Here is a 26,281-nt window from a genome sequence, read left to right as displayed (position 1 = left end):
GAAACCTAGGCACTTAAATTTTTTATTAACTTAGAAGGAGATGCAAGTTAAGATGTATCTGGAATAGATTTTAATTGTGCTATTTTCTTCTCTTTCCTTTAGATTTAATTGATCCTGTTACTTTAGAAGCTCCGTTATCTAAAAATCTTGTTGCACAGATTAGTGCACTTGCTCTTCAACTAGATTCAGAAGATCTCCATAATTATTCAGGGAGCCAGCTATTTGAAATGCATGAGAAACTTGGTAGCATGGCAAACTGTATAATTAAAAATCTGCAGTCACGTTGGAGGTCACCAGCCCATGAAAATTCTTTTTAGTGTTTTAAGAGAAAATTGAAATTTTAAAAATCACTGGATTTGTTGACTCATAAAGTAAGTTCTGAAATATAGCACAAGTTTGGACTGAATGTTTGCAAAGTTGGTAACTTCAAATGCTAAAGAGCAATAGCTTATTAAGTCAGTTAAATTTTGTGAGTGAGAGCAATCTTTCCTGTATAACATATTTTCTTGGCTGCTATGCATAGTTTTTCCAGAACTTAAAGTAGTTTACTGAAATGTGAAAGAAGAAACTACAAGCAAAAGCATAAATTTTGTTTTATGTACTCATGCATATTTTAATGAAACATTTTATGTAATATATTTGTTCTAAGAAAAACTGAAAATTTTTATTTGAAGTTTTTGCTTAACTGATAAGATGTTTATACTTTCTTTTCTTTTCTTTTTTTTAAATTTGTTTATTGTGCTTGAGGTTTAAGAAATTTGTTCTTGGTAAAACACCCCAAATGAGAGGCAAAAGAATTTTTTGGAATGTTTTTCACAGACAGCAGCTTCATTTGGACAGCTTTCAAGAAAAATAATCAAAAGTTTCAACTTTGGGAGTTAAATAGTAAAGCAGAATTTAGTGATTCCATTCATTTGCATTAGCAAATACTTGTGCAGCAGCATTTGCCTGTGAAAATATACTCTTATGAGATATATACTATTCATTTAAAAATGCACGACTGTTTGTACATTATGTATAGATTAAGTCTTTAATTTATAAATTTCAGTCTTTGTTAGTTGCATGAGTGTTTCTGTAGCCTCTTGTGAATACTTTTGTTTAATAGAAACATAATTTTGTATATATTGAATACTGAGATATCAGTATGGATAATAGAAGTGCTTCGTGGGATTGCTGCAGATATTTGTAGGATTCTGTATCTAAAAATAAAACAACAAATAGTTTTGTACTTAGTTAATAATTAAACATGAGTTTATTTTCTGAATAAGCAGAACAAGTACTAGAAATGAGAAAGTGTTACATGACAACCTTGCTATTCATTCCCATAACCTTTTTTTTCCTTTTGGTTTGAAAGAGGGGATCAGCCACTAGAAATAGTGCCTCATTACATTTCTCTTCAATGGGGAGTTAGCTTGAGTATTTTCATTATAACTTGGATCATAAGAAACCTAGAGCTTATCTGCTCTTTCCACCTATACCTAAAGCAAACTTGGGAGAAATCTGAAAACTGTTCTTTAAAATACGTGAAATGTTTTATTAAGTTTAAAAAAATAGGGTGTATGTAATTAAAACATTTTTAATTTTACCAATTGGTACTAGTGCCTGCCTTTCCCATATTTGTTTCATCTTTTTAATAAATATCTCACTTGTATTTTCTAAATAGAATGAGTAATCTCAGTTTTAGGCTTAATTCAGAACTCACCCCTACTTGAAAAGGCACATATTCTTTAGCAACTTACGGCAAGTTTAATCCTTGTGTCTTGGTTAGCTTTATATCCAGAAGGGGACCGCCACCCAGTCATGATAAAAGTTGGTTTCTTTTTCATAATCTGTTATCATTACATTGTAAATATATTGGGGTCTAAGTTTGATATTTATATGCTGAGGATGGATGATTTTAAAAGAAAATCTGGGACCATTGAACCTGAAGGACTGTAGCTTGAATTTAAACACTTATAATTTTGGTTTAATTTGTTTGTCATTTATTCCCCAAGTACTATTTGAGTAAATAGGCATGTTTTGATTGAACAGGTGTTAGTAGAAGGGATATGTATGTATGTTGAGAGAAACCAGAATTAACTCATTTCCTGACCTCATATCTTAATATTTGTGTGAGCTAAACTTACTTCCTGGTGGCCTGAAGTTCTTGGGAAGGTGAAACAGTATAGCAGAAAATGTGACCAAAATGAATACCATTTACTTAAATCACAAGTTTGATGCAAGTGCAGATACTAATTTTAGAACATCCTGGTTTAACAAGGATATATTCTAAAATATTTAAAAACCAATTTGCTAAATCTTCAGTTGATATAGTTATGTGTATATTTGGGCTCTTTATTTTCAATATTCTTGCCTTAAAACTTTCTGCAGATTTTTTTTCCTGAATGTTTCTGGAAGAGCAAAAAGCATTAATATTCCATGATCAGCTCCGGTGTGTCTTTTTACCATTAAAGTTTTTTCAAATAATTTCTAATGGTTAATAAAACATGACAAACATTACTAAGAACACTCAAATGTCATTTTTTTATTTTATGCATTTATAAGGAATATAGTTGCATGCAGAACCATAGTATAATTTTTCATGTTCAAAAATGATTTTCCAGTATTTCAGTGAGCACATAATTAAAGATGCTTTGCAGTTGAACAAGTTTGAAAGCCATTGTTGAATAGTGGAGAGCTTTTGCTCTAGTTTCCTTGTCGATTATAGGATGATTTAGGTTAATAATGTAGTCAAAAATAAGATTTGAATATGAATTTTCCATGATTCTGTTCCTGTGCAGGTTGGTAGTAGTCAGAGGTGTTTTATATTTAAGAATCATAAAAATGTCAAGAAAATTCAGTTGTGTTTTGACTAAAGGTGAGAGTGAAGGCAAGAAAATTGGGAAAATTGGAAAAATGGGAGGGATATGTGGAAAATATACAAGTAGAGTTTTGTTTTGATTTTTAAAGAGATGAGTAGTTAAAAGTGAGTGCTGTTTTAAAGGCAGGCTTAGTTGAAATTTAACAAAAGATGGGAAAACTTAACTCATTTTTTTTAATGCCATTCCTTCCGACTTTGACTTTATAATCCACTAAGAAAAGCCTAGTTTCTATCTAGTATTCTTCATAACTGATTTTCTGGGAGATTATTTGTGAGCCAGGGTTAGAGGTCGTAAAAAAAGCAGTTGTTAATGTTATTAGGCTGGGGCTTGAGTCAGGGGAGTTAGCTGCCTGCTCGTTATTACAACATATGTCCATTTTATCCCTAAGCCATTAGAAAGGTCTTATACTTTGTATACAAACATTAGGATGAAGTCTTGACTTTTAATACAGTGCTTCTCAAACCTGCGTGTATTTGTTAAAATGCAGATTCTGATTCAGTAGGTATGTGATGAGAGCCTAATAGTTCATTTCTAAGAATCCCCATGTGATCCATGCAAATGCTGATGTCTGTGTACTGCATTTGTGGTCATAGGTCTAAGAGGCTTCAAGATCCAAATTAGCTTTTGATAACCCAGGCAGATTTATATCCTTAAAATTATCGCCACAAAATATAACAATTAGTCTCTTTTTAAGAAACTTTTTCAGATGTCTGAACTGAGGATTCCGACTGGTCTTGAAAGCTTCATATTAAAGTTTAAAAATTTAAATAAAATTGTTAAAGATAGGATTTTGCCTAATATGGGGCCTTTTAATATAAAAGTAAGTATTTTATGTTACCAAGAACCTGATTAAGCAGTTCGGACAATGTGGAGTCTTAGGAGTATATATGAATTATGTTCTGACGTTTTTTTGTTGTTAAAGGTAAATTTTTGTAATATTAGAGATGAATTTAGTCTCTAAATCTTGCCTTCTAGGTTATAGGACTTAGTTATTTTATTAATAAACATTGAAAATAGGCTATTCCTGACAAAGGTTAATTTGGCAGTGAAGTTAGCAGTGCTGTAATAAGTCAGTTCTGGCAAGTGTGCCTTGATACTCAGTTTACTGAAGACCTCTGGTGAGTGCTGTGACAGTATGTGATTGAAACTTCCTATTTTGTTGTAAAATGGAGTTGAAAGAGTTGAGTAGTCTGATGTTCAAAAATGAGGGGTTTTTTGGCATTCTTTTAAGATGATATTTTCCTTCATGTTTATTAAAAGTAACTAATTCTATTGTAAGAACTGCCCTCATCTAAAGCACTTAATTAAGGAAATGTCAGAAGTAATGGCTTTTAAAAACTGATTATCAAAAATTTATTGATTGTTCAATATGTAAAACACATCTGGTCTTTGTGGTTTTTCATGGCCCAGTTAATAGTGTCTATTATATGCCAGATTTTGTATATTGCTCTTTGAAAGTTCCATTAAAATCTGAGTCATTTTGATTTGAAGATCTGTAAATTAGATCTGTAGTCTAATACAATTATGAGTGTTCATTTAGTTCTTGGAATGGAATGTTAAATTTTACAGTATGATCTTTACCATTTTTTTTTTCTTTCTGTGCCAAGCCTTTCACCAAAGAACAGTTAAAACTAAGTGCCAAGCTGTAAATGCTTACTCCCCTGAAATATGCCATTAGAATAAAAGTTAACTTCTTTACCTGTGATTATAAAATTAAAGACAGTATTTTAAATTGATGTCACATGGAAGAAAAGAACCTCTGTAGCTTTTGGTTTTCTACTTGTAATAGAGGGAACAGTATCTTTATGCCACAGTGTACCATTTTATAATTGGATGAAACTAAGCTTATTAGCAAATGTACATGTTGATTGAGATTGATGCACTGATAAATGATGAATAGAAGAGAAAGATTGATTGAAATAGCAATAAAGAATTAGACCATTAAGTATAGAGAAACAGTTACCTTTGTATTTTGAAAGTAGCTGACAGCCAGTGGTCCTTGAGTTACTCTATATATAATACAGTATCATAACAGTTTATTAGTCCCTTGGGTAATTATTTAGAAATATATTATTTAATACTCCACCTCCCATCAGTAAATAATTCCAACAAAAGATTGACTTCTTAAATGGATGAACTGCATACAAGTAGAAAGCTTACTTTCAAAATAGTGTCATGGAACTGAAAATGGAGTGTAGAATAATAGCTGTTTTGATACTTAATTGAATAATTAACAGGTGTCTGAAGAATTTTTTATTTTTATGGAATGGAAATTTTCTATAAAAATGGAATTAAGAGTTGATTTTGATAATAGGAAACAAGACAGCAGTCTTAGCCTGCGACTTCTTTTTACATTTAAGGAACTAAGAATGAATTTTATGTTTTCTAAGTGGTTGAAAAGAAAATATTTTGTGACAAATTAAAATGCATAAAATTGTTTTGTTGGTAAATAAGGTTTTTTGGGGACACAGCCGTGCTTATTTACATGTTTGGCTGCTTTCTGCTATCGTGGCAGAATTGAGTAGTCTAAAGACTGGGTGGCCTGTAATAATGAACATAATTACATATTTACTACTCGCTGACCCTTAAATTGTGCCAGTCCTTGACATAAGCAATAGTTTTGTTCATATATGGCATGTTGTCAGTTTGGTTACTTCTAGCTGGCAGAATAGGGTTTTTTATTTAATTTCTATATCCATCATTTAGATTTTATCTTATAAAATGAGTTGCCTTGTTTTCATTTATGTCTTACTGTTGCTCAAATATGCATATACTACAAGATACTAGTATTTTTTAGGTATACCTTTTTCTCCTTAAATTCTTAAAACATTATTATGTGTTTGCCATGGATATTAAGGGACGTGATATGTGAAGGAAAGGCATCTGGCACTAATAAGTTAAATCACACCTGTAAAACAAATTGGGGGGGTGGGTGGGAGTTTGCTTTCTGTGTTGGTGAGTAATCGATTACTTTCAATCTTAAACACTACCTCTTGTGGATAGACTTGACTAATATGCACTTAGAAGAGAACTGAGAGAAGCCAAATCAGTCATTTATTAGCCCTATAATAATTTTGTTTTCATCACTTGATAAATTCTAAGAGAGCTTAGTTTTACATTCAAAAAGTATTTATATTTGATAAGTCGAATGGTTTAAGTTGAAACTTCACAGAAGTATGTGTTCATTCCTTGATTACCTGTACTAGTAGATGGGAAATAAGGGTACAGTCAGTTTTGTTTAATGTTTATACAATGTTTGAAGCAGGTACACCTAGACTAAAGTTGTATTTTCAGGTTCATTATGACTGGTTGAAGGAGAGAGAATCTGTGTCTGATCCACAGTAAAACTTTCATGATCTATTGAGAGTTGTCAGTTGCCAATCGAAACTGGATATTGGAACATTTTTAAAGAAATGCACTTTAATCTGAAATAAAATTTAAAAAGAAAAAAGTAAATTCTGGTACTTGTTTTTCTTTGGTGTTTGGGTTTTTAATTTTTGTTTGTGTGTTTCAGTGAGGCCTCCTGAAATTAATTAAATGGTTCAGACACCAGCCAGAAAATGAGTATTGTATTCCTCCATGACCATATGAACCATTCATATTCTTGCCCTCTTTTATGGCCTGTTTCTAACCAGAGAGGATCTCTTGTTTTATTCATAGTTTCAAGGGTTCCACACACTTCTAAAGTCATACTTTTAAAAAAATTGAAGTATAGTTGATTTATAATATTGTGTTACTTTCAGGTATACAGCAAGGTGGTTCAGTTTTATATTTATATATTTTATTTCAGATTATTTCCATTATAGATTACAAGATACTGAATATTGTTCCCTGTGTTACACAGTAAATCTTTGTTGCTTATCTGTTTTATGTATAGTAGTGTTTAATCCATTAATCCTATACTTACAGTTTATCCCCCTTCCTCCCTTCCCTCTCTGGTAACCATAAGTTTGTTTTCTATGCCTATGAGTCTGTTTTTATAGAGATTAATTTGTATTTTATAGATTCTGCATGCAAGACAATATTTGACTTTGATATTTCCTATTGTTTCAAATAACAATATTACATTCTTTATTACTAATATTGTATGTGATTTATATATATATATATATATATATATATATATACACATCTATATATTTACACACTACCTAATTGTAGGTTTGATTTGGCATTTCTCTAATAATTAGTGATTTTGAGCATCTTTTCATGTGCCTGTTCGCCACGTGTATGTCTTTGGAGAAATGTTTGTCCAGATCTTATGCCAATTTTTTGATTGGGTGATTTGGTTTTTTTGGTATTGAGTCGCATGAACTGTTAGTATATTTTGGAACTTAAGCCCTTAGAGGTGGCATCATTTCCAAATATTTTCTCCCATTCCAAGGTTGCCTTTTTATTATATGATGGTTTTCCTTTGATGTGCAAAAGCTTAAAGTTTGACTAGGTACCATTTGTTTTATTTTTGCTTTTATTTTGCTTAGAAGACTGTAAATTCATACTTTTAAGTAAGAAAAAAAAGTGTAAGACTTGGTGATGTTGAAAGATAACTGTCATTAGTTTACTATGCCTTCTGTAAAAATCAAAAACTGAAAGGCTTAAATAATAGAAATTTATTGTCTTGGTTCTGTAGGCTAGAAGTCTGAGATAAGGTGTCAGCAAGGATTGGTTCCATCGAAGGGCTATTCCATGCCTCTCCTTTAGCTTCTTGTGGTTTGCTAGCAATTTTTGGCTTTCCATCACCCCAGTCTCTGCCTTCATTTTTACATGTGCTCTTTGCTGTGTATCTCCAGACATAAATTAAGGAGCTTAGGGAGAGCAGTATTACTACAGCAATAAAATAATGACAGATCTTTTGCGTTTTAAAAAAGATACTCAACACTGAAGCAACAAGCCGTTATTGGTTGGCACTCCACTCTTTGCCCATTTAATGCCTTTGCCACAAACTGCCAGCCTACTGGATCCAGATGAGGAAGATCCTTGAAGTTAGGATTGGATCCCACAGCTATTTCTAAAACTTTATAAGCCAATCCATAAGGAAAGCTTGCTGAACAGTTTTGAGAAAGTCCTACAATTGTTCATTTTTTTTTAAATTGAAATACAGTTGATTTTCAGTGTTGTGTCTTGTGCATTTCTTTTTTCATTTATTTTTATTAGTTGGAGGCTAATTACTTTACAATGTTGTAGTAATTTTTGCCATACATTGACATGATTTAGCCATGGATTTACATATGTTCCCCATCCTGAACCCACCTCCCTCCCCATCCCATCCCTCTGGGTCATCCCAGTGCACCAGCCCCGAGCACTTGTCTCATGCATCCAACCTGGACTGGCGATCTGTTTCACCCTAGATAATATACATGTTTCGATGCTGTTCTCTCGTAACATCCCACCCTCGCCTTCTCCCACAGAGTCCAAAAGGCTGTTCTGTACTTCTGTGTCTCTTTCTGTTTTGCATATTGGGTTATCATTACCATCTTTCTAAATTCCATATATATGTGTTAGTATACTGTACTGGTCTTTATCTTTCTGGCTTACTTCACTCTGTATTATGGGCTCCAGTTTCATCCATCTCATTAGAACTGATTCAAAGGTATTCTTTTTAATGGCTGAGTAATATTCCATGGTGTATATGTACCACAGCTTCCTTATCCATTCATCTGCAGATGGGCATGTAGGTTGCTTCCATGTCTTGGCTATTATAAACAATGCTGTGATGAACATTGGGGTACACGTGTCTCTTTCAGATCTGGTTTCCTTGGTGTGTATGCCCAGGAGTGGAATTGCTGTGTCATATAGCAGTTCTTTTTCCAGTTTTTTAAGAAATCTCCACACTGTTCTCCATAGTGGCTGTACTAGTTTGCATTCCCACCATCAGTGTAAGAGGGTTCCCTTTTCTCCACACCCTCTCCAGCATTTATTGCTTGTAGACTTTTGGATAGCAGCCATTCTGACTGGCATGTAATGGTACCTCATTGTGGTTTTGATTTGCATTTCTCTGATAATGAGTGATGTTGAGCATATTTTCATGTGTTTGTTAGCCATCTCTATGTCTTCTTTGGAGAAATGTCTGTTTAGATCTTTGGCCCATTTTTTGATTGGGTCATTTATTTATTTTTCTTGAATTGAGCTGCAGGAGTTGCTTGTATATTTTTGAGATTAATTCTTTGTTTCTTCATTTGCTGTTATTTTCTCCCATTCTGAAGGCTGTCTTTTCATCTTGCTTATAGTTTCCTTTGTTTTGCAAAAGCTTTTAAGTTTTATTAGGTCCCATTTGTTTATTTTTGCTTTTATTTCCAATATTCTGGGAGGTGGGTCAAAGAGGATCTTGCTGTGATTTATGTCGGAGAGTGTTTTGCCTATGTTCTTCTCCTCTAGGAGTTTTATAGTTTCTGGTCTTACATTTAGATCTTTAATCCATTTTGAGTTTATTTTTGTGTCTGGTGTTAGGAAGTGTTTTAGTGTCATTTTTTTTTTTGGATGCAAATTTTTTTTTCCATTTATTTTTATTAGTTAGAGGCTAATTACTTTACAATATTGTAGTAATTATGGTTACGATAACCCTACATGCAAAATAGTTTCATTCTTTTACAAGTGGTTGACCAGTTTTCCCAGCACCACTTGTTAAAGAGGTTGTCTTTTTTCCATTTTATATTCTCGCCTCCTTTGTCAAAGATAAGGTGTCCATAGGTACATGGATTTATCTCTGGGCTTTCTATTTTGTTCCATTGATCTATATTTCTGTCTTTGTGCCAGTACCATACTGTCTTGATGACTGTGGCTTTGTAGTAGAGCCTGAAGTCAGTCAGGTTGATTCCTCCAGTTCCATTCTTATTTCTCAAGATTGCTTTGGCTATTTGAGGTTTTTTGCATTTCTATACAAATTGTGAAATTACTTGTTCTAGTTCTGTGAAGAATACTGTTGGTAGCTTGATAGGGATTGCATTGAATCTATACATTGCTTTGGGTAGTATAGCCATTTTGACAATATTGATTCTTCCAATCCATGAACATGGTATATTTCTCCATCTGTTTGTGTCCTCTTTGATTTCTTTCATCAGTGTTTTATAGTTTTCTATGTATAGGTCTTTTGTTTCTTTAGGTAGATATACTCCTAAGTATTTTATCTTTTTGTTGCAATGGTGAATCGTTTTGTTTCCTTAATTTCTGTTTTCTCATTGGTAGTGTATAGGAATGCAAGGGATTTCTGTGTGTTAATTTTATATCCTGCAACTTTACTATATTTGTTGATTAGCTCTAGTAATTTTCTGGTAGAGTCTTTAGGGTTTTCTATGTAGAGGATCATGTCATCTGCAAACAGTGTTTCACTTCTTTTCCTATCTGGATTCCTTTTCTTTCTTTTTCTGCTCTGAGTGCTGTGACCAAAACTTCCAAAACTATGTTGAATAGTAGTGGTGAGAGTGAGCACCCTTGTCTTGTTCCTGATTTTAGGGGAAATGCTTTCAATTTTTTTACCATTGAGGATAATGTTTGCTGTGGGTTTGTCATATATAGCTTTTATTATGTTGAGGTATGTTCCTTCTATTCCTGCTTTCTCGAGAGTTTTTATCATAAATGGATGTTGAATTTTGTCAAAGGCTTTTTCTGCATCTATTGAGATAATCATATGGTTTTTATCTTTTGATTCGTTAATGTGTATTACATTGATTGATTTGTGGATATTAAAGAATCCTTGCATTCCTGGGATAAAGCCCACTTGGTTCGTGTGCATTTTTAAGTTTAGTTTTTGTAGTGAAGTCTAGCATAGATTTGCTTTGTTGAAGTTTTTCTTTGTAGATCTTAAAACTATTAAAAAATAATGCTCATTCCATCAATGGTGTTTGTTGCAGAATTATAGATTTTATTACACACTAGTGTAACACCAGTTTATATTGACTATCAGCTTCATAACTTCAGAACTGGATTAGAAATAAAAGTATCAGCAGTCAATAAGCAAGGAATAGGTAAGTATCTGCCATTTTTTTAAAATGTGTTTAACATGTTTAGAACTCTTGATTTAGAAAAGAAATACTGTTAAACATTTTAATAATGGAGAAAGACTCTTGGTTGATACAGCAATATTATAACAATGCAGAAACTTTTTTAAATGTCTGTGCTGAAATCATTTTAAAACTCAGGAAAATTTTTTAATTATAAAAAAAACCTATGTGTTTAATGTTGTCTCAGGTTTTATGTGCAAGTCCAGAAAATAGAGGAAAGTCTAGTTTAATTATTGGATAGATTAATTGTACTAATATGTTTACTGGTGAATTACTCAGGTATGTGTAGAAACAAATGAAGGGATGGTACAACTGTAAATCATAACAAAAACTATTAGGCAGTTTGAGAACTCAGAATAGTGGCGAGTCTAAACTGAAATACTAACAAGATTTGTAGGTCCTGTAGACAGGATTGATGCTTTGAAGTGTCTAAATAGCTTCAACATAATTGGCTGGGAGCATGCCAGTCCTGCCAGTCCTCTGCACAGTGCCATACATCCAGCCTTCATCTATAGCTTGAACGTTCACAATGGCATCTCCATCTTTGAAGGACACCTCATCTGCATCAGCAGCCATATAGTCATACATGGCACGGAAGATTTTCTATCGGTAAGGACAAAAAAGGGAAATGTTAGATTTGCAACAATTAACCTAAACAGCTAATTTTTTAAAGTCTCTTACAACACCAAAAATTTAAGTTGCACAAAACAATGTGCAGCTACCACCAAAACTAAAAAGACGAACTAGGAGAAAATATTTGCAAATTGTATATCTAATAAGGATTATAGAGAGAGAGATATGTGTGTGTGTGTGTGTATATATATATATCTCCCTGGTGACTCAGATGGTAAAGAATCTGTTAATGCAGGAGATTCGGGTTTGATCCCTGGGTCAGGAAGGTCCCCTGAAGAAAGAAATGGCAACCCACTCCAGTATTCACACACACACACAACACACACACTATTCAGATCCTTTGCTGAGGATCTGAATTGTCAAAAGGAGATATACCAAGAGCTAACAAGCACATGAAAATACTCGACATCATTAGTCACCAGGAAAATGTAAAGCTACAATGTGATACCACTATGCACTGGAATAATAATTGAAAACAGGTACTGCGGAGGATGTGGAAAAATTGAAATCTTTTATAAACTGCTGATGGAAAAAGGTGCAGTTTGGAAAACAGTTTTGGAAATTTCTCCTATTTTAGATAGGTATATACCTAGAATTGCTAGGTCACATGGTAACTAAGAGGAATGAATGTATGTCCACACAATAAGTTGTATACCCTTATTCATAACAGCTAAAAACTGGAAACAGCCCAAATGCCCACCAACTGATGATGAAAATATTTTCATACAGTATAGTAATATTTGCTAATATAAAGGAATTAGTACTGATAAATGATACATGGATAAACCTAAAAACATAAAGCTAGTCACAGAAGGCCACATATTACATGATTTCATTTATATGAAATGTCCCAAATAGGCAAACATAGAAATTACATTAGTGGTTATACTAATGTTTTATTAGAGAAAAAGAATTTGAAAAATCAGCCAATAGTGCATATTTCTCTCACTTTGAGAATTTGGGAGCATACCAGAAATAAGATTTTCTGGAAAGCTAATGGTGAAAACAAAAAATACAGTATGGTGAGAAAGGAAAATGGGATGTTGCTAATCAACAGCATAAAGTTTCAGTTAAGCAAGATGAATGAATGCTAGAGACAACTCAACCTTGAATCTATAGTAAATGTACACCGAAAAATAAGAGGGTAGGTAGATCTCAGGTTAAAGTGTTCTCACAACGAAATTTTTACAAACTGTAACAGTTTAGAGATACAAATAAAATTTGAAAGTGCCCAAATTTTCTTCATAGGAGCAGCTACTGGTTAGTTATTTGGCATGAGACCTACATATTTTTCCCTAGCATTTTGAAACACACATATTCACATTCAAGGATAGCCCCCCCACATAAGTGGAATACTATAAATAATAACTTGTTCTTTCCATTTGATATAGCTTGGAGGTCTGTCTGTATATAGATTTATTCTGCTTAAGAGAATTCCATATTTTAATAATAACCACAAGTTATTTAGCCATTTCTGTATTTCTAGACAGTTAACTGTCATTCTGTATTCGTCCACTAACCCCATAGTGTTTGTCTTCAGGTGTCTGTCTTTGGGCTGAAAGTATTAGGTCAAAGTTACTTGCCTTTTAAGTTTTCTTAAAAGTTTGCTACTATAATAGAATACTTTTTTATAATTTGTATATTTCTGGTTAGTAGTCATGGTGAACCTCTTTTCCTTGGCCATTTTTGTTTCTTTTGTAGATGGTTTAGGCATATGCTTCCAGGCTCATTTTGAAGGGAAGAGGAATAATAATGTCAATGAATTTTGGATACTTCATGCAGTTTTAGATGTTAATCTTTTGTTATGTATGATTTCTCCCAGTTTGACATTTTTTTTTTCATTTATTTTTATTAGTTGGAGGCTAATTACTTGACAATATTGCAGTGGGTTTTGTCATACATTGACACGAATCAGCCATGGATTTACATGTATTCCCCATCCTGATCCCCTCTCCCACCTCCCTCTCCACCCGATTCCTCTGGGTCTTCCCAATGCACCAGGCCTGAGCACTTGTCTCATGCATCCCACCTGGGCTGGTGATCTGTTTCATTATAGATAATATACATGCTGTTCTCTCGAAACATCCCACCCTCACCTTCTCCCTGACATTTCTTTTTGTTACAGTTTTTTCCTTTACGTTTCTAGATTTTGGAACTTGCCGAGGAAGATTTTACCCTCTGCAATATTGTAAAAATAGTCTTTTTCTGTAGTATTTTACAATTTTGCTTTTTTTCCTCTGCTTATTTGTAACTCTTTTCGGGTCTGTTTTTGGACTTGTTTTAAAACTATTCTCATGCTAAATTCATATTTAATTATAATAGCTTTCTAGCATATTTTACTCTATGGTTAAGTCCTTTCCTATTGTCATTTTCAAAATCTGCTTCATCTTACATCTTTACTCTTTCAAATAAATTTTAGGATTAATGTATAAAATTTTTATAATTATTGTACTAGGATTTGGTTGGAATTGCCTTGAATTTATGGATTTATTTCTGGAGAAATGACTGCAAGATTCCCTTCCTGAACTATAATAGGTTTTAATACTTAGCAATCTTTATGTCCTTTAGTAAAGATTTTCTTCATACAGATATTGTTCATTTCAATAGTAAAGAATTATAATATTATGTTGTAATATTATGAAATGAGATCCAGGGTTTTTAAAAAATACTTATTCATTTATTTGGCTGCCCCAGGTCTTAGTTGCAGCATGTGGGATCTAGTTCCCTGACCAGGGATCGAACCTGGGCCCCCTCCATTGGGAGCTCAGAGTCTTAACCACTGGGCCAGCAGGGAAGTCCCAAGAGACCCAGGGTTTTAAACTGAGTTTTAAGATAGTCTGGTGAATTGGTGAACATGATTTGACTTATCTCTTGTACATATAAGGGAAGATATAAGGTATGACTAGATTACATGTGACGTGTGCATACACAAATACTATGGAAGAATGATTCCAAACAACAGATGCTTTGCTTTAAGATGGTGGGTGGGTCTGATGAGCCCACAATGATATTTTGCTTTAGTTTTTCTGTGTGTTTTGTGTGTGTCCATGTGTTTGTTTTAAATCACTGAATAATGCTCTTTAGTTACATGAGTTGTTAATGAAGGTTCTCTGATATTTATTACTGTTAACATTATACAAAATAGAAGTCTTGGTTTAAAAAAAAAAAGATCACACCTGTAACCATTATTTCACATATCAAAAAAGAAGGATGACTTGAGTAAGTGATGGTTACTTACTCCAGCAGTGGACGGATGGGATGGGATGGAGGATACCGTTGTCTGCTGGGTAGCAACTGAAGATGATCGTTGCTGTGGGAGCTCTGTGGTTCTTGCATGTTTGTAACCTGAAAGGAAAGGGGAAAATAGCATTAGAAGAAAACGTAACTAGATATCATTTACTCTGTGTTTAGCAATTGAGCAGCAGTGTCTTCCCCCCTAATTTAAAAAGAATGATTTCTAAGAAAGGAGGAATGAAAATGAAATAGCTAACTGTATGTACCTCTCCACAATTTTAGACTCTCATTAGAAGAAAAGGTTCAGACTTTTTTCTGTTTCTACTCAAAGCATCTCTTACAGTAACATCCAGTGAACTGACTCCCATGGCTATCGAGGTCAGGGCCATCCACTTGTACCTGTGGCGGTTGCAGAGAAGAAGACACCCCCATCACTGTAGGTGGAGAGGTGGGCAGCTTCTGAATGCTCTGACTTCTCCTCTCCACCACTGATGCTTAGCCCGCTGGCTGATCGAGACTGCTCCCGGCTCCGGCGCTGAGCTTGTGCTGAAGGAGGTAAGATCCATCAGAGAGGGGACAGGAATGAAATTTTCCTAGTAGGAATCCCTAATGGTAATTGAATCTCAGTTGTTTTTTTTCATTATCAAACAGTTTTTAGTAGATTTCCATGGATTAAACCCTCAAAACTCTATAATACAAGGTGGTCCTCATTTTCCAGTTGAGAGTTTAATCACCCAAGGTCCCCTAACCATTAAGTGGTATAGCCAGGCTTCCAATCCCTGAGTCTGTCCTTGACCACTGTTTCTTCCTTATAGCCTACTCATTTTCCTGGCTCACCAAAACGAACAGGTAGTAATGTTCACATTCAAATTCCACCTTTCAACTTCTCCAGAAAGTTCCCCTGATTTCCAAATTTATTTAGATGCCCTCTCTGTTTCCACAATCTGTGTGAAGACCTTTAAAACTGTTCATGTCAGGGTATAACTACTGATTTACTGGTCTCTATTCATCAGACTAGAGGATAAATTCTTCAAGATTTACAGGCACTACGTATTAGTTTACTTTTAACATGAATAAAGGGTATGAAGGCATGTGGCCTCTTGTTGAATGACTATCTTCCTTGCCATAAGGGAGTTCAGAAAGTTGCTAAAGGTCAACCCCATTTTTTCCCCTTTGCTTATGTATTTTATTTTATTGTCATTATTTCTCCAACAGAAAAATTTACTACCTGTTTTTCTTTAGGAAAAAAAAAATATAATGGGGACCGAAGGGGACTTACCTTGAGGCAGTGAAACAATCTTTTCCTATCTTGAACTTGTCTAGAAAGTGAGCTTGGCCCACTAGTCAAGGAGATGTTTTTATGCTGAATGAGCAACTCAGGAAATTGAGAGCCCTGGAGGAGATTAACTTTGAGTCTAAACGGCCCTGGCACTAGCCCACTAAATCGTGATGTTTATGTCATAAGCCTTTTGCAGCATCACATACCATTAATCATGTGTAAGCTTCGGGACTGAATATTGTCTTCTGCTGGATCATAGTCAAAAACTGAGCCAGGATTGGTACGCCAGACACGTAAACCTGAAAGGGAGATTAAGGGTCAGCACAGATGTTCTCCCACTCTGGTAATTTGGAGACCGAAACATGAACCTAAACAACCACAGGCAAATTGAATAATTTAAAGCTTATTTCCCCCCCCAGATCCCAGTTACCTGTAATAGTTTCCTGATCCTGGTCATTCCGTTTCTGTTCCATTTCTACCACTTTCCTCTGAATACCCCGGTAGCTAATGTCACTGAAGTCCTGTGTGTTCTTCTTCACTCTCTCAGTGATGGGGTCTGTCACCACCGGTGTGAAGCAACCCTTGTGTTTCTCAAAGTCTTCATGATATTTCACCTGAAATTTCATGAATTCATTTGGTGAAAATAGGATGGTGTGATCATTTATTTTTCACTTGTTCCAACAGGCTGCCCACCCGATCTGAGGGATTCCTGACTCACTGTTGAGATGTGGCGCTGGGTCTCTCTCACCCGTCTCATCTCTGGCGTGTCCAAGACATAGGCAGCTTTGCCTTGGATTTGTTTCCGGAAGCTATCAGAATAAAGCACCTGACAGACGAGAAACCATGGATGAGGGAAAGTTATGGTACCATTCTAATTCTGAAGTCTCAAAATCTTTCCAACAGATGGAAGTGAAGCATGAGTCACCTAAAAATTCCCAGCAAGCCCATGACAGAACTGTGAGCAAGAGGGTAGATGGGCAGGGCTTGAATGAGATAAAGGATTTGTTTTGACTCTGAAAACATAGCTTTCATTTTCAAAGGAGATGGGGCAAAGTATAATTTTGAAAGGAAAGGAAAAAAAAAATCGTTCTTGAATTTGCTGGGAATTGTAGCACCAGTACATTGGATGGTATATGGCACTAAATGTGATACATTTTAAAGAACTATCCTTTAAAATAAGTGATCATTTTTTGAAGGGTTATGTCCAGATTTTATGAACCAGTGTGCTAACACAGAAATCAAAGTCTCAGACATGAAAAACCCAAAATATCAAAGTCAGAGTAAGGCACCCATTTCATCGTATTACCTGTTTCATAAAGCATCTTAAAGGATTGCTGAAGATAGAGAATGTTAGGAAGTCAATATGTTACAGTCAGTTATATAAGACTACCTCAGAGTAAAAGGGAAGAGAGGACATTGGCAATTAACTTGTTATGTCTTAGTACAATCATTTGGAATTTAAAAGCATAGTTGTGTTAATTTTAGTGTGAATTTTCAATGGGATAAAAAATGCACATTTTTATGGTGTTAAAATGTTATTTTCAAGATGTTGCGTTTCTTTTTTCGTTTTAGTGTGTTTTTCAGTTGAATGAGAAAGACACTTTATGATGTTAAATTGTTATTTTCTAAGTTGTTGCACTACTCCTTTTTAGTCCTGGAGAATACCGAGCTAATGTTTTCTTGGTTGCGCTTAGCTCTCTCCATCTCTGGAGTGACCGGTGTCGGAGTTGCTTTTCTCATATTCTCTTTGTACAACACCTAGAGGAGCCAAGAGAGCATCCAGATATCAGAGAGCAGAAACCCGATTCTGAAAACCACCATCTAGCTGTTGTTACGGCTCAATTATGTCACACTCTATAACACCTCACAAAGAGAAGCCATTACAATGTTACGGTATAAAGCAAAAGGTGAAGAAAGGAATCAGTTCGAGCTGGCAGGGTTGGTATGGTTTTTAAGTGGGTAAAGAAGGATTTTAAAAGATAAAAGTTTGGAGGAAATTGGGAGGTAAATTAGTGGTATAACTATGTTTGCCAGGCTTGTTAAAGGTGTCACCGTCTCTTTTTCCCTCTCTCAAATACCGAGCTAAAGTTTTCTTGATTGCGTTTGACTCTTTCCATCTCAGGAGTAAAGGGTGTGGGGGTGGCTTTCCCCAGGTTCTCTTTGTATAATACCTGTGAGATACAAAGTTGGACCCGAAAGTCACTGGGAGGCAGTAGTCAGGCTATTCAATGTAATGCGATTTGGGGGAGAAAAACCCAGATTTTATCTACTACTATTAGTGAGAACAACTCAAGAAAAAGCTTTAAAAAACAGTTAATGGCAACAGTCAATGTAGTATATCGTTTAGGGGAGATTCTAAAAAAACTGGCATTTTGTTTGTTTTTAACCTGGGATGGAGTTAGGAGCAGGTCAAACGGCAGGGGTTACTTTGCAGAATGAAAAAGCACTTTTGTTTGTCAAGACAATACCGAGCTAATGTTCTCTTGATTGCGTTTGACTCTCTGCATCTCTGGAGTGACAGGGGTTGGGGTGCCTTTGCCCACATTTTCTTTGTACAAAACCTATGCGAGTCCAATGGATCCAAAAAGAAAAAAAGAATTACAGTTACAAAAGATTAAACAGAGGAGATCATTTGTTAGGAGGCTCAGGTTGCTAAACTATTTGGGCACTAAGATTAGATGGAAAGAAATGTTTCCAAAGCAAGCTAATAATAGTTACAGCACATTTCCAGAGTAGAACCCTGTCCTGAAATCCTTGCAGCCTAAAAGACAGAACTATAGTTTTTTGTGCCTAGTTCCAGGGCCCACATGGGAGACCGCCTTTACTCTACTACTAATCGATGCACGTCAAGCACCTGACAGATAATCTGTCAGGATTTAGGAGCAGGCACTTGAATAACACAGAAGGTGGAGGCTGCTCCCTAAATCGGAATGGGAGACTGGACCCGTCTGCCACACACATCAGGGAAATGTATCTGTGTTCTGCCTCTTGCTTTAATTCAGAACATCATCATCCTTATCAGTAAGTAAAAATGTTTTCAGTAATTACATCACTCATAGTGTTAGTCAATAGGAAACAACAGTAATGCATTGTGATAAATTCCCAGCCTCCCTGTCACTAGTGTCATTCTTGATGTCACAGAAGATTCGAGCCATGGCATTCAAGAGGAAGAATTCTATCAAAGAACCAATTCTCAAAGTTGAGGTCCCTGGACAACAAGGTTAACATCACCTGAGACTTTGCTGGCATTGCAAAATGTCTGGCCCCATGCCAGATCTACAGAATAAGAGACTGAGACTTGGGGTCCCAGCAGTCCCGTGTTCCAGTATCAGAGGAACCTCTCTAGTATGTAAGGTAATGTCCCCACACAAACCCCAATCCACAGCAATCTCTTTACATCCCAGAACGCAGGCTTACGAAAAGTACCTTACTTAAATTAGCATTTAAAGACCATGATAGAAGAACAGAAAGAACTAAAATTGGTAAAACAAAAAGTAGTTCAAATGACACTCCTTTTAAAGTAAATGGACAGTGATTTGGCAAAACCACTACTGGATCTTAATTTATGTCATTATGCCTGAAGGAGAGGATAGGGGTTATTTTTCCCAAGGTCTCTCTGTCTAAATCTGATGGGGTAAATTATAACCTAAAGTCAGCTGCAAAAAAATAAATAAAATCGCAATTTTGATGTTCCAGAAAGAATCCCGTCACACCTACTACTCCACTCCCCACTTTTCACAAATACATAAAACAAAGAGACCTTAGGGGTAATGGATAGAGAGTTAGGTTTGGGGAGAGAGGAGCAAAGGATGACTTGGAAAATCTGTTACTTCCTGATATTAGAACTTTAAAATAAGGGATTAAAGCAATGTTGTTATTCTGAGGTTAAATACAGGAGTAGCCCTACAAGGAAGAAGGATAAATGTGATTAAGAAATTCACAAAATTCCAGTTATCTTTAAAAAGTAGGATTAATATGTATTATTTTAAATTATTAAGTAGTTTTTTTTTTTTTTTTTTTTTTTGTCTTGCTGCAAGTACCGAGCTAATATTTTCTTGATTGTGTTTGATTCTCTCCATCTCTGGAGTGACAGGTAAAGGGGTTCCCTTGCCCATGTTTTCTTTGTATAACACCTGTGTGATAAGAAAGCATCCAGAAAAACAACCGTAAGTAACATTTCATTTGTTGTGAGACTTTAAGGGTGAGTTCAACATCCTTGTTATCAAATGACACAATAATCCAAGGAGCCAGGAGTTATATGCTGAGAAGATGCCACCAAAAACTTTAAGATAGCCATTCTTGGGATGAGGAGACTGACTTTATCTAGGATCTTTAGCTGCTGGGGAAAAGCTGTGGAGTTACCTTCCCAAATAATCACATGAGGATTTGAGACTGTTAGAATGTGGTTTTGTTGTTATCCAAGCAAACTAAAAGAAAAGAGGTTTTAAAAAGTATTTTTAAATGCCAGATGGAATAGAAATCAGAATTAGAAAAAGAATCCATAGTAGTACCACAGAAATGAGAAATGTCGTTTTGCTAAGTGAGGTATATTAGAAGCAAAGGAAGGGAAGTAGGTTTAAAAGGAGAAAAAATATTAAATATCAATTTCTTTATGAGGTTAAATGACATCTCCTTTTCCCTTTCTTCCCAAAATACCGAGCTAAGGTTCTCTTGATTGAGTTTGACTCTCTGCATCTCTGGAGTGGTGGAGACTGGGATTCCTGTGCCCAGGTTTTCTCTGTATAGCACCTGTGTGATTAGAAAGCATCCAGAACAAAAAGAGCGGTCAACCACTCCCCCCTTCTTGCAGAGCAGTGGCGAGTAGCAGGGCAGGGAGGAAGAGAATGAGTTAGAGGAAGGAAAATACCAGAAGCTTCTAGGTCCATCCTATAGGAGCCTAAAGACATCCTTAAAAGCAAGGGAATGCAGGAAGGAGCAGCAAAAACTTGAAAGTTTTGTTCCTGAACTAATCTTTGCAATGCTGAGCAAAGGAGAACACCACAGAAAGGAACCATGAGCTGCACCCCCAAGCTTGTTATGAGGATGGGAGAAAACAGAAAGGGAGACAGAAGGAGAACCAAGGATTTTGTTTTGGAAATATTGATCAACCACACATAGGGATATTTAGGTTTTATAAACATTGCGTATTTAAAAGTACATACACACAGATCTTCTTTTGTTGACTTTCAAAAGAAGTCAGATTTTTAGTTTGGGTGAAATATTGGGAAGAATTATACTTGAGGTAAATGGAGAACAGTGACAAAATGCTAAAAGAACTTAAAAATGTCTATACAAATACCAGTAGAGATCAAAAAGGTTAGAATAGGAAATGAGGCCAACAGTTTATATTTATTTATAGAACAAATTTTTGTAAACTCTACGTTCAAAGTTACCAAAGCAGGATAAACATGGGGGTTTAGAGACTGGGTATGTTATGTTTTTAAAGGTTGGAAAGTAATTATTGAACATTTTTTAAGTGATATTAATGTTTAACCAAAATGGGGAGACTGATTTCATGGGAAATGGCAGCATTAAGTTGTAAACAAGACATGTCAAAAGTTTTTACTGGAATAAGTTGATTAGGTTTTAAGATATAGCCATTAATCTTTTTAAAAAATGATTTTAAATTAGTTAAAGGGTTTTTTGTTTGTTTTTTTAAATACCGAACTAAAGTTTTCTTGATTGTGTTTGACTCTCTCCATCTCTGGAGTGATGGGAATTGGAATCCCTTTCCCGATGTTTTCTTTGTATAACACCTGTACAATATAAGAAAGCATCCAGAAAAAAACAAGAGCAGTCAAAACAGCCCTTTCAGGTATCATTTAAGGAGCCTATGAAATACAGACATCACACAGGAAAGACAAATTCACCAAGTCAGCCTGTCTTTTCTAGCACAGGTCTGGATGAGAACATGTTCCACATTTCCTTGGCTAAAGAGCCAGTGTATTTGATATTCAACTTTTATGCTAACTCATGTTAAATGTTGATTTTCTGTGTTAAAAATTAAGAAAAATTATTTCATAAAAGTACTAAAATACTTAGTGTACCATAGAAAGGTTATTTTTTAATTGGAGGGCAAATATTCATTTTCCCTACACAGAATATTCATTTTACAGAATAACACATATTTTAAACCTCAGGTCAAATCTATGCAATATAGGAAATAGGTCTTTGTTGTGTAAATTCAAGTTATACAGGTGGTTGAGTCTAAATACAGAATCTTCAAAGGTTCTTTGCACCACTGGACAATTTTGTCTAAACGCAACCTATGTAAAAATTAACACAAATGGTTACTTAAAGGAAGAAATTGTCCAGGATCATCAGGATCATTAATATCTCAAATAGATGTAAATAATAATATACCTACTCTAATATAGAGGAAAATAATTTTTAAATAACTTTGAAAATTAATGTAAACTTTTCCACAAGAAGGAATAATAACAACAAACCTATAGGGAAAACAGTAAATATAACATTCCAAAAATATCAATTTATACTGAAAGTTCAATAAAATCAAAAGATTGTTAGTGAATAGTAATCACAAACAAAAACAAAAAGACAGTGGGACCCAAGAAGGTTACTGATATTATCTGGAAGTTTGATTCCTTCACATAATTATTTCAATGAACAATTAAAAAACATTTTGGATGAAACCTCTTCCTACTGCTCTACTCTTTCCCCTCCCCAAAAAGAATCCAGCTAAGTTTTCCTAATGACTTGGATTCTCCATCTCAGGCATAAATGAATCTAAGATCCTTATATGAAAGCTTCACAGACTATTGAGTATTATAGTTTTTCAACAAAAATATTAAGAAAAACAAACTCATCTAATTCAAATATTTTTTTAAAAATCAGAAGGTCTGGATTTCTACTGATGGAATGTCTTGTTTGGAGCAAGTATCAAGATTCCTTTGGGTTCTGATTCTGAGCAATTTTCTCTCTTGGTGCCACTGTTTTACAGGTAGGATCTCTGTTAAGGTAACCCCTGTCCACAGCAAGGGCCATTATTTCTACCTGGGGCCTCAAGTCCTGTGTCTTGTCTTACAATGCTAACCCAGCCACATCAAATAAAAATAGTTCTAAGTAAATAAAAGCTATAGTATTGGGGGGTTTTGGATATCAATGAACTTCAAAAGTCCTATAAAACATGGAAAGGAACCTGTGAAAAGTTGTAAGGGACTGTTATAGGAAGTATAAAATGTTAGAATCAAATGGTAAGAGATCTGGAAAAAGGAAGAATTCAGTTGATGAGTATTTTTTGTTTTTTGTTTTAAAAGAATTTGTTAAGCTGATTATTTTTAAGGGACTAAAAGGAGTTTTTATAGAAAGGTATTATTATTTTTTAATACAAAGTTAAAGGAGCTTTCTCCCAAATACCGAGCTAAAATTCTCCTGGTTGCGCTTGACCCGCTCCATCTCAGGGGTGACAGGGACGGGAGTCCCCTTGCTCAAGTTCTCTTTGTACAGAATCTGTGTGTATAAAACCAATAATCAAATCAGCCTGGATCCATTGTTAAGGTAGGCTCTAAAAGTATTTTTGCTTGTTTGTTTTCCTAATGACATGAAATAGGCCTAAATAAATTTCAGAAATAGAACAAGTATAGATTATCTTTGGACATTTCATCACAAACAGTATGAGGTCTGTTTCATACAAAAAAGTGACATTAATACCAACAGAACTTTCAGATTACAGGCAGGAGTCACTTATTGGATTTGCCAAAAATTTCATTGAGATTTTCTGTAAGATATTACCAAAAAGCCCAAATGAACTTTTTGGCCAACCCTCATACATATATACACCTTTTCTCAAAGGCAGGATTAGGATTTACCAAATAGTGCTCAAGTTAACTGAAATTTATATGCATAGTGAGCTGTTGGTAATTCTCAGGAGACCAAAAAGAAAGGGGTTTGGGAAATAAAATAAATAAATATTAAAAGCTAAATAAATATTAGCGTTCAATGACCCTGAAGCTATTCCAAAGAAACCCATTTATATCTCTTGTGATATACAAAAAATAGCTGAGCCAAGTAAACTTGTATTTCTGAGTCACTGTGAATTGCTAAGTTGTCTTTGGAATGAAAGTGTTCAAGAATCACATTCTTTTAAGAAACAATGCAAACACAGAATACATCAAACAGAGCCATAATAAATACAAATAGAATTCTAGTTAACATTGTCCTTTTGAAGGCATGTTAGATTTTACTTTTGATTTGTGCCACAACAGTTAGAAACATCTACTGTTATTCAAGGATTTGAGGAAGGAAACACTAAGTATTATAGGTTTTTAAGGAATGTGATCAATAGCTATGTTTTAGGAAAAACAGTTAAAATTTCACACCAGAACTAAAATACTGAATTAGATTTGGGTTGAAAACTGAGATAACATTTGGTGTCATTTTCATTCTATGAATTTAGTATTTTTATAGTAAGAAAATTATATATTGGTAATGTGTTAAAAGTATTATTTTAAATAAAAATTAAGGGATTTTATATTTTTCCCCCTAAGAAATACCGAGCTAAAGTTCTCTTGATTGCGTTTGACTCTCTCCATCTCTGGAGTGATAGGTGTTGGGGTTCCTTTCCCCAAATTTTCTTTGTACAAAACCTGTGAGATACAAAAAAGTACCCAAAAGACATTCAAAACAAGCACAAAGATCAAAGAAGAGAGAAAACTGGGGGCGGGGGTGTGTGAGGAGGGAGTTTTAGTGAGTTACATTTAGTAAGAATACTACTTTAACTTGTTACTTCACATTTTAAGGATAAACTCTATTCTGCTAATTCTGGAAATGAAAAAGTACAGCAGAAAGCATTGAGTTATAGGATATGAATGTAATGATGAGAAATCTTGTGTTAATTCTCTTTACAGTATTTCAGATCTAAGTGGTCACACTGATCAGTCACCAAAAGGGTTAAAATACCATCAGAAAAGTGAGTCATTTTGTGTAAGACTAGATGGTCTTAGTCAGGTGGTAACACACACACACAACTGTTAAGATGTTATTTTTTAAAAGAATGATGGATTATTCTGGTAATTTTTTAAAATGGGAAGTCAAGTTTCTTAATTGATATATTTGTAAATACCGAGCTAAAGTTCTCTTGATTGCGTCTGACTCTTTCAATCTCTGGAGTGACAGGGGTTGGAATGCCTGTTCCCAGGTTCTCTTTGTACATAACCTGTAGAAGATAATTAGAACATCTAAAAAAGTGAAATGACCATGAATCCTTTGGATTTACACCTATATGCCAGCTATTTGGTGGACACTCACAGAAAGAATCTAGCTTTCAAACATGACATTTTGGAATAAGGAAGAAAATGCCACAAATATTCATTTTCTCTCTTCAAAGGTAGTAACTTGACTACCTTGAAGACTGTACTAAACTGTGGCACTTCTCTTTAGTCAACATTTAGTATCAATACATTCCTAAAATGCATTAGAAAGTGCTAATACATTCAACACTGAAAAACACATTAACCATTTCATAACACCTAGTATTAGTCCCTTGAATATAGTAGGTCATACATAGGTGGCTTGGTTTAAATTTTTCTAATCATGTGTACTCTTCTTTCAGGGTTAATGAGAATTTTGTTTTGTATTTTCTTCAGAAAATTCCTAACTGGTCTTTAGTCTTAGGTACCCCTTAATGTAAGGAGACTTGAATAGTTTATTTCTGCAGGAAGAGCAACTTTCTCTGAAATTTTTACTCAGTGCTGAATCGTGTAAATTAGTGTTTTTGAACAGGGAGAAGTCCAAAGGACTGTGTTAATGAAACAAGTGAGGAACTTCCAGAGCCTTTTGTCATCCTCATTCTACCCTCCCTCACAGTGTTAACAATTGACCACCTAAAGGAAGCAAGGAATTAAGTGGATGGATTCTATGTTGTACTAGAGCAGAGGCTGGGGAACAGCATGGAAAATCTGGGGGTTTGTGTCACAAATTAATTCCTAAAATCACTGCCACTAGTGCTAATATCTCTATTTTCCTAGGAAACTTTTCAAGATCTTTAACAATCTACCATCTTCGAACAAAGTTGTATTGCTTTACTGGGCAAGGCAACGGAACTCATCATGGACCACAGAACAAAACAAAACCAGAGAAAGGCAGGAAATTGGGATCAGAAGCGGCAAAGGTGATGCAGGCTGGCTTTCCTGGATGAGTGGACGTGCAATTCTAAATGCAGCGGAGCCAAGGTAGAAGCAGAGAATGCAAAGGGAATGAGGTGTAAAAGATATAGATGACTTGCAAGAGAAACAGCCAGTATTCTCTAATGGAAATTC

General features: G+C 34.9%; 2 protein-coding genes across 18 annotated transcripts in view; one reads left to right on the top strand and one right to left on the bottom strand.

Moving 5' to 3' along the window:
- The window catches only part of RIF1 (replication timing regulatory factor 1), a 58,423-nt gene extending 52,106 nt beyond the window's left edge, over positions 1-6,317 (top strand). For all 5 annotated transcript variants that reach the window (XM_070476221.1, XM_070476223.1, XM_070476222.1 and 2 more), the window contains one exon: positions 103-6,317. In XM_070476221.1, the coding sequence (XP_070332322.1) occupies positions 103-317 (215 nt within the window). In that variant the 3' untranslated portion in view covers positions 318-6,317. The remainder of the gene's footprint in view (positions 1-102) is intronic.
- A 4,381-nt stretch (positions 6,318-10,698) lies between these two features.
- The window catches only part of NEB (nebulin), a 205,399-nt gene continuing 189,816 nt past the window's right edge, over positions 10,699-26,281 (bottom strand). For 3 of the 13 annotated variants that reach the window (XM_070476218.1, XM_070476214.1, XM_070476215.1), the window contains 15 exons: positions 25,087-25,179; positions 24,518-24,610; positions 23,382-23,474; positions 21,668-21,760; positions 20,661-20,753; positions 20,045-20,137; positions 18,473-18,565; positions 18,083-18,175; positions 17,670-17,762; positions 16,723-16,830; positions 16,435-16,618; positions 16,211-16,303; positions 15,125-15,271; positions 14,730-14,836; positions 10,699-11,461 (listed from right to left, as the gene is read on the bottom strand). In XM_070476218.1, the coding sequence (XP_070332319.1) occupies positions 11,288-11,461; positions 14,730-14,836; positions 15,125-15,271; positions 16,211-16,303; positions 16,435-16,618; positions 16,723-16,830; positions 17,670-17,762; positions 18,083-18,175; positions 18,473-18,565; positions 20,045-20,137; positions 20,661-20,753; positions 21,668-21,760; positions 23,382-23,474; positions 24,518-24,610; positions 25,087-25,179 (1,650 nt within the window). In that variant the 3' untranslated portion in view covers positions 10,699-11,287. The remainder of the gene's footprint in view (positions 11,462-14,729; positions 14,837-15,124; positions 15,272-16,210; positions 16,304-16,434; positions 16,619-16,722; positions 16,831-17,669; positions 17,763-18,082; positions 18,176-18,472; positions 18,566-20,044; positions 20,138-20,660; positions 20,754-21,667; positions 21,761-23,381; positions 23,475-24,517; positions 24,611-25,086; positions 25,180-26,281) is intronic. The other 10 variants (XM_070476209.1, XM_070476208.1, XM_070476207.1 and 7 more) reach the window with 10 other exon arrangements.

This window comes from Odocoileus virginianus, chromosome 13, assembly GCF_023699985.2.
Source record: "Odocoileus virginianus isolate 20LAN1187 ecotype Illinois chromosome 13, Ovbor_1.2, whole genome shotgun sequence".
Lineage (NCBI taxonomy): Eukaryota > Metazoa > Chordata > Mammalia > Artiodactyla > Cervidae > Odocoileus > Odocoileus virginianus.
Note: the sequence above shows the minus strand (reverse complement) of the source record. Positions and strands in the feature narration are given on the sequence as shown.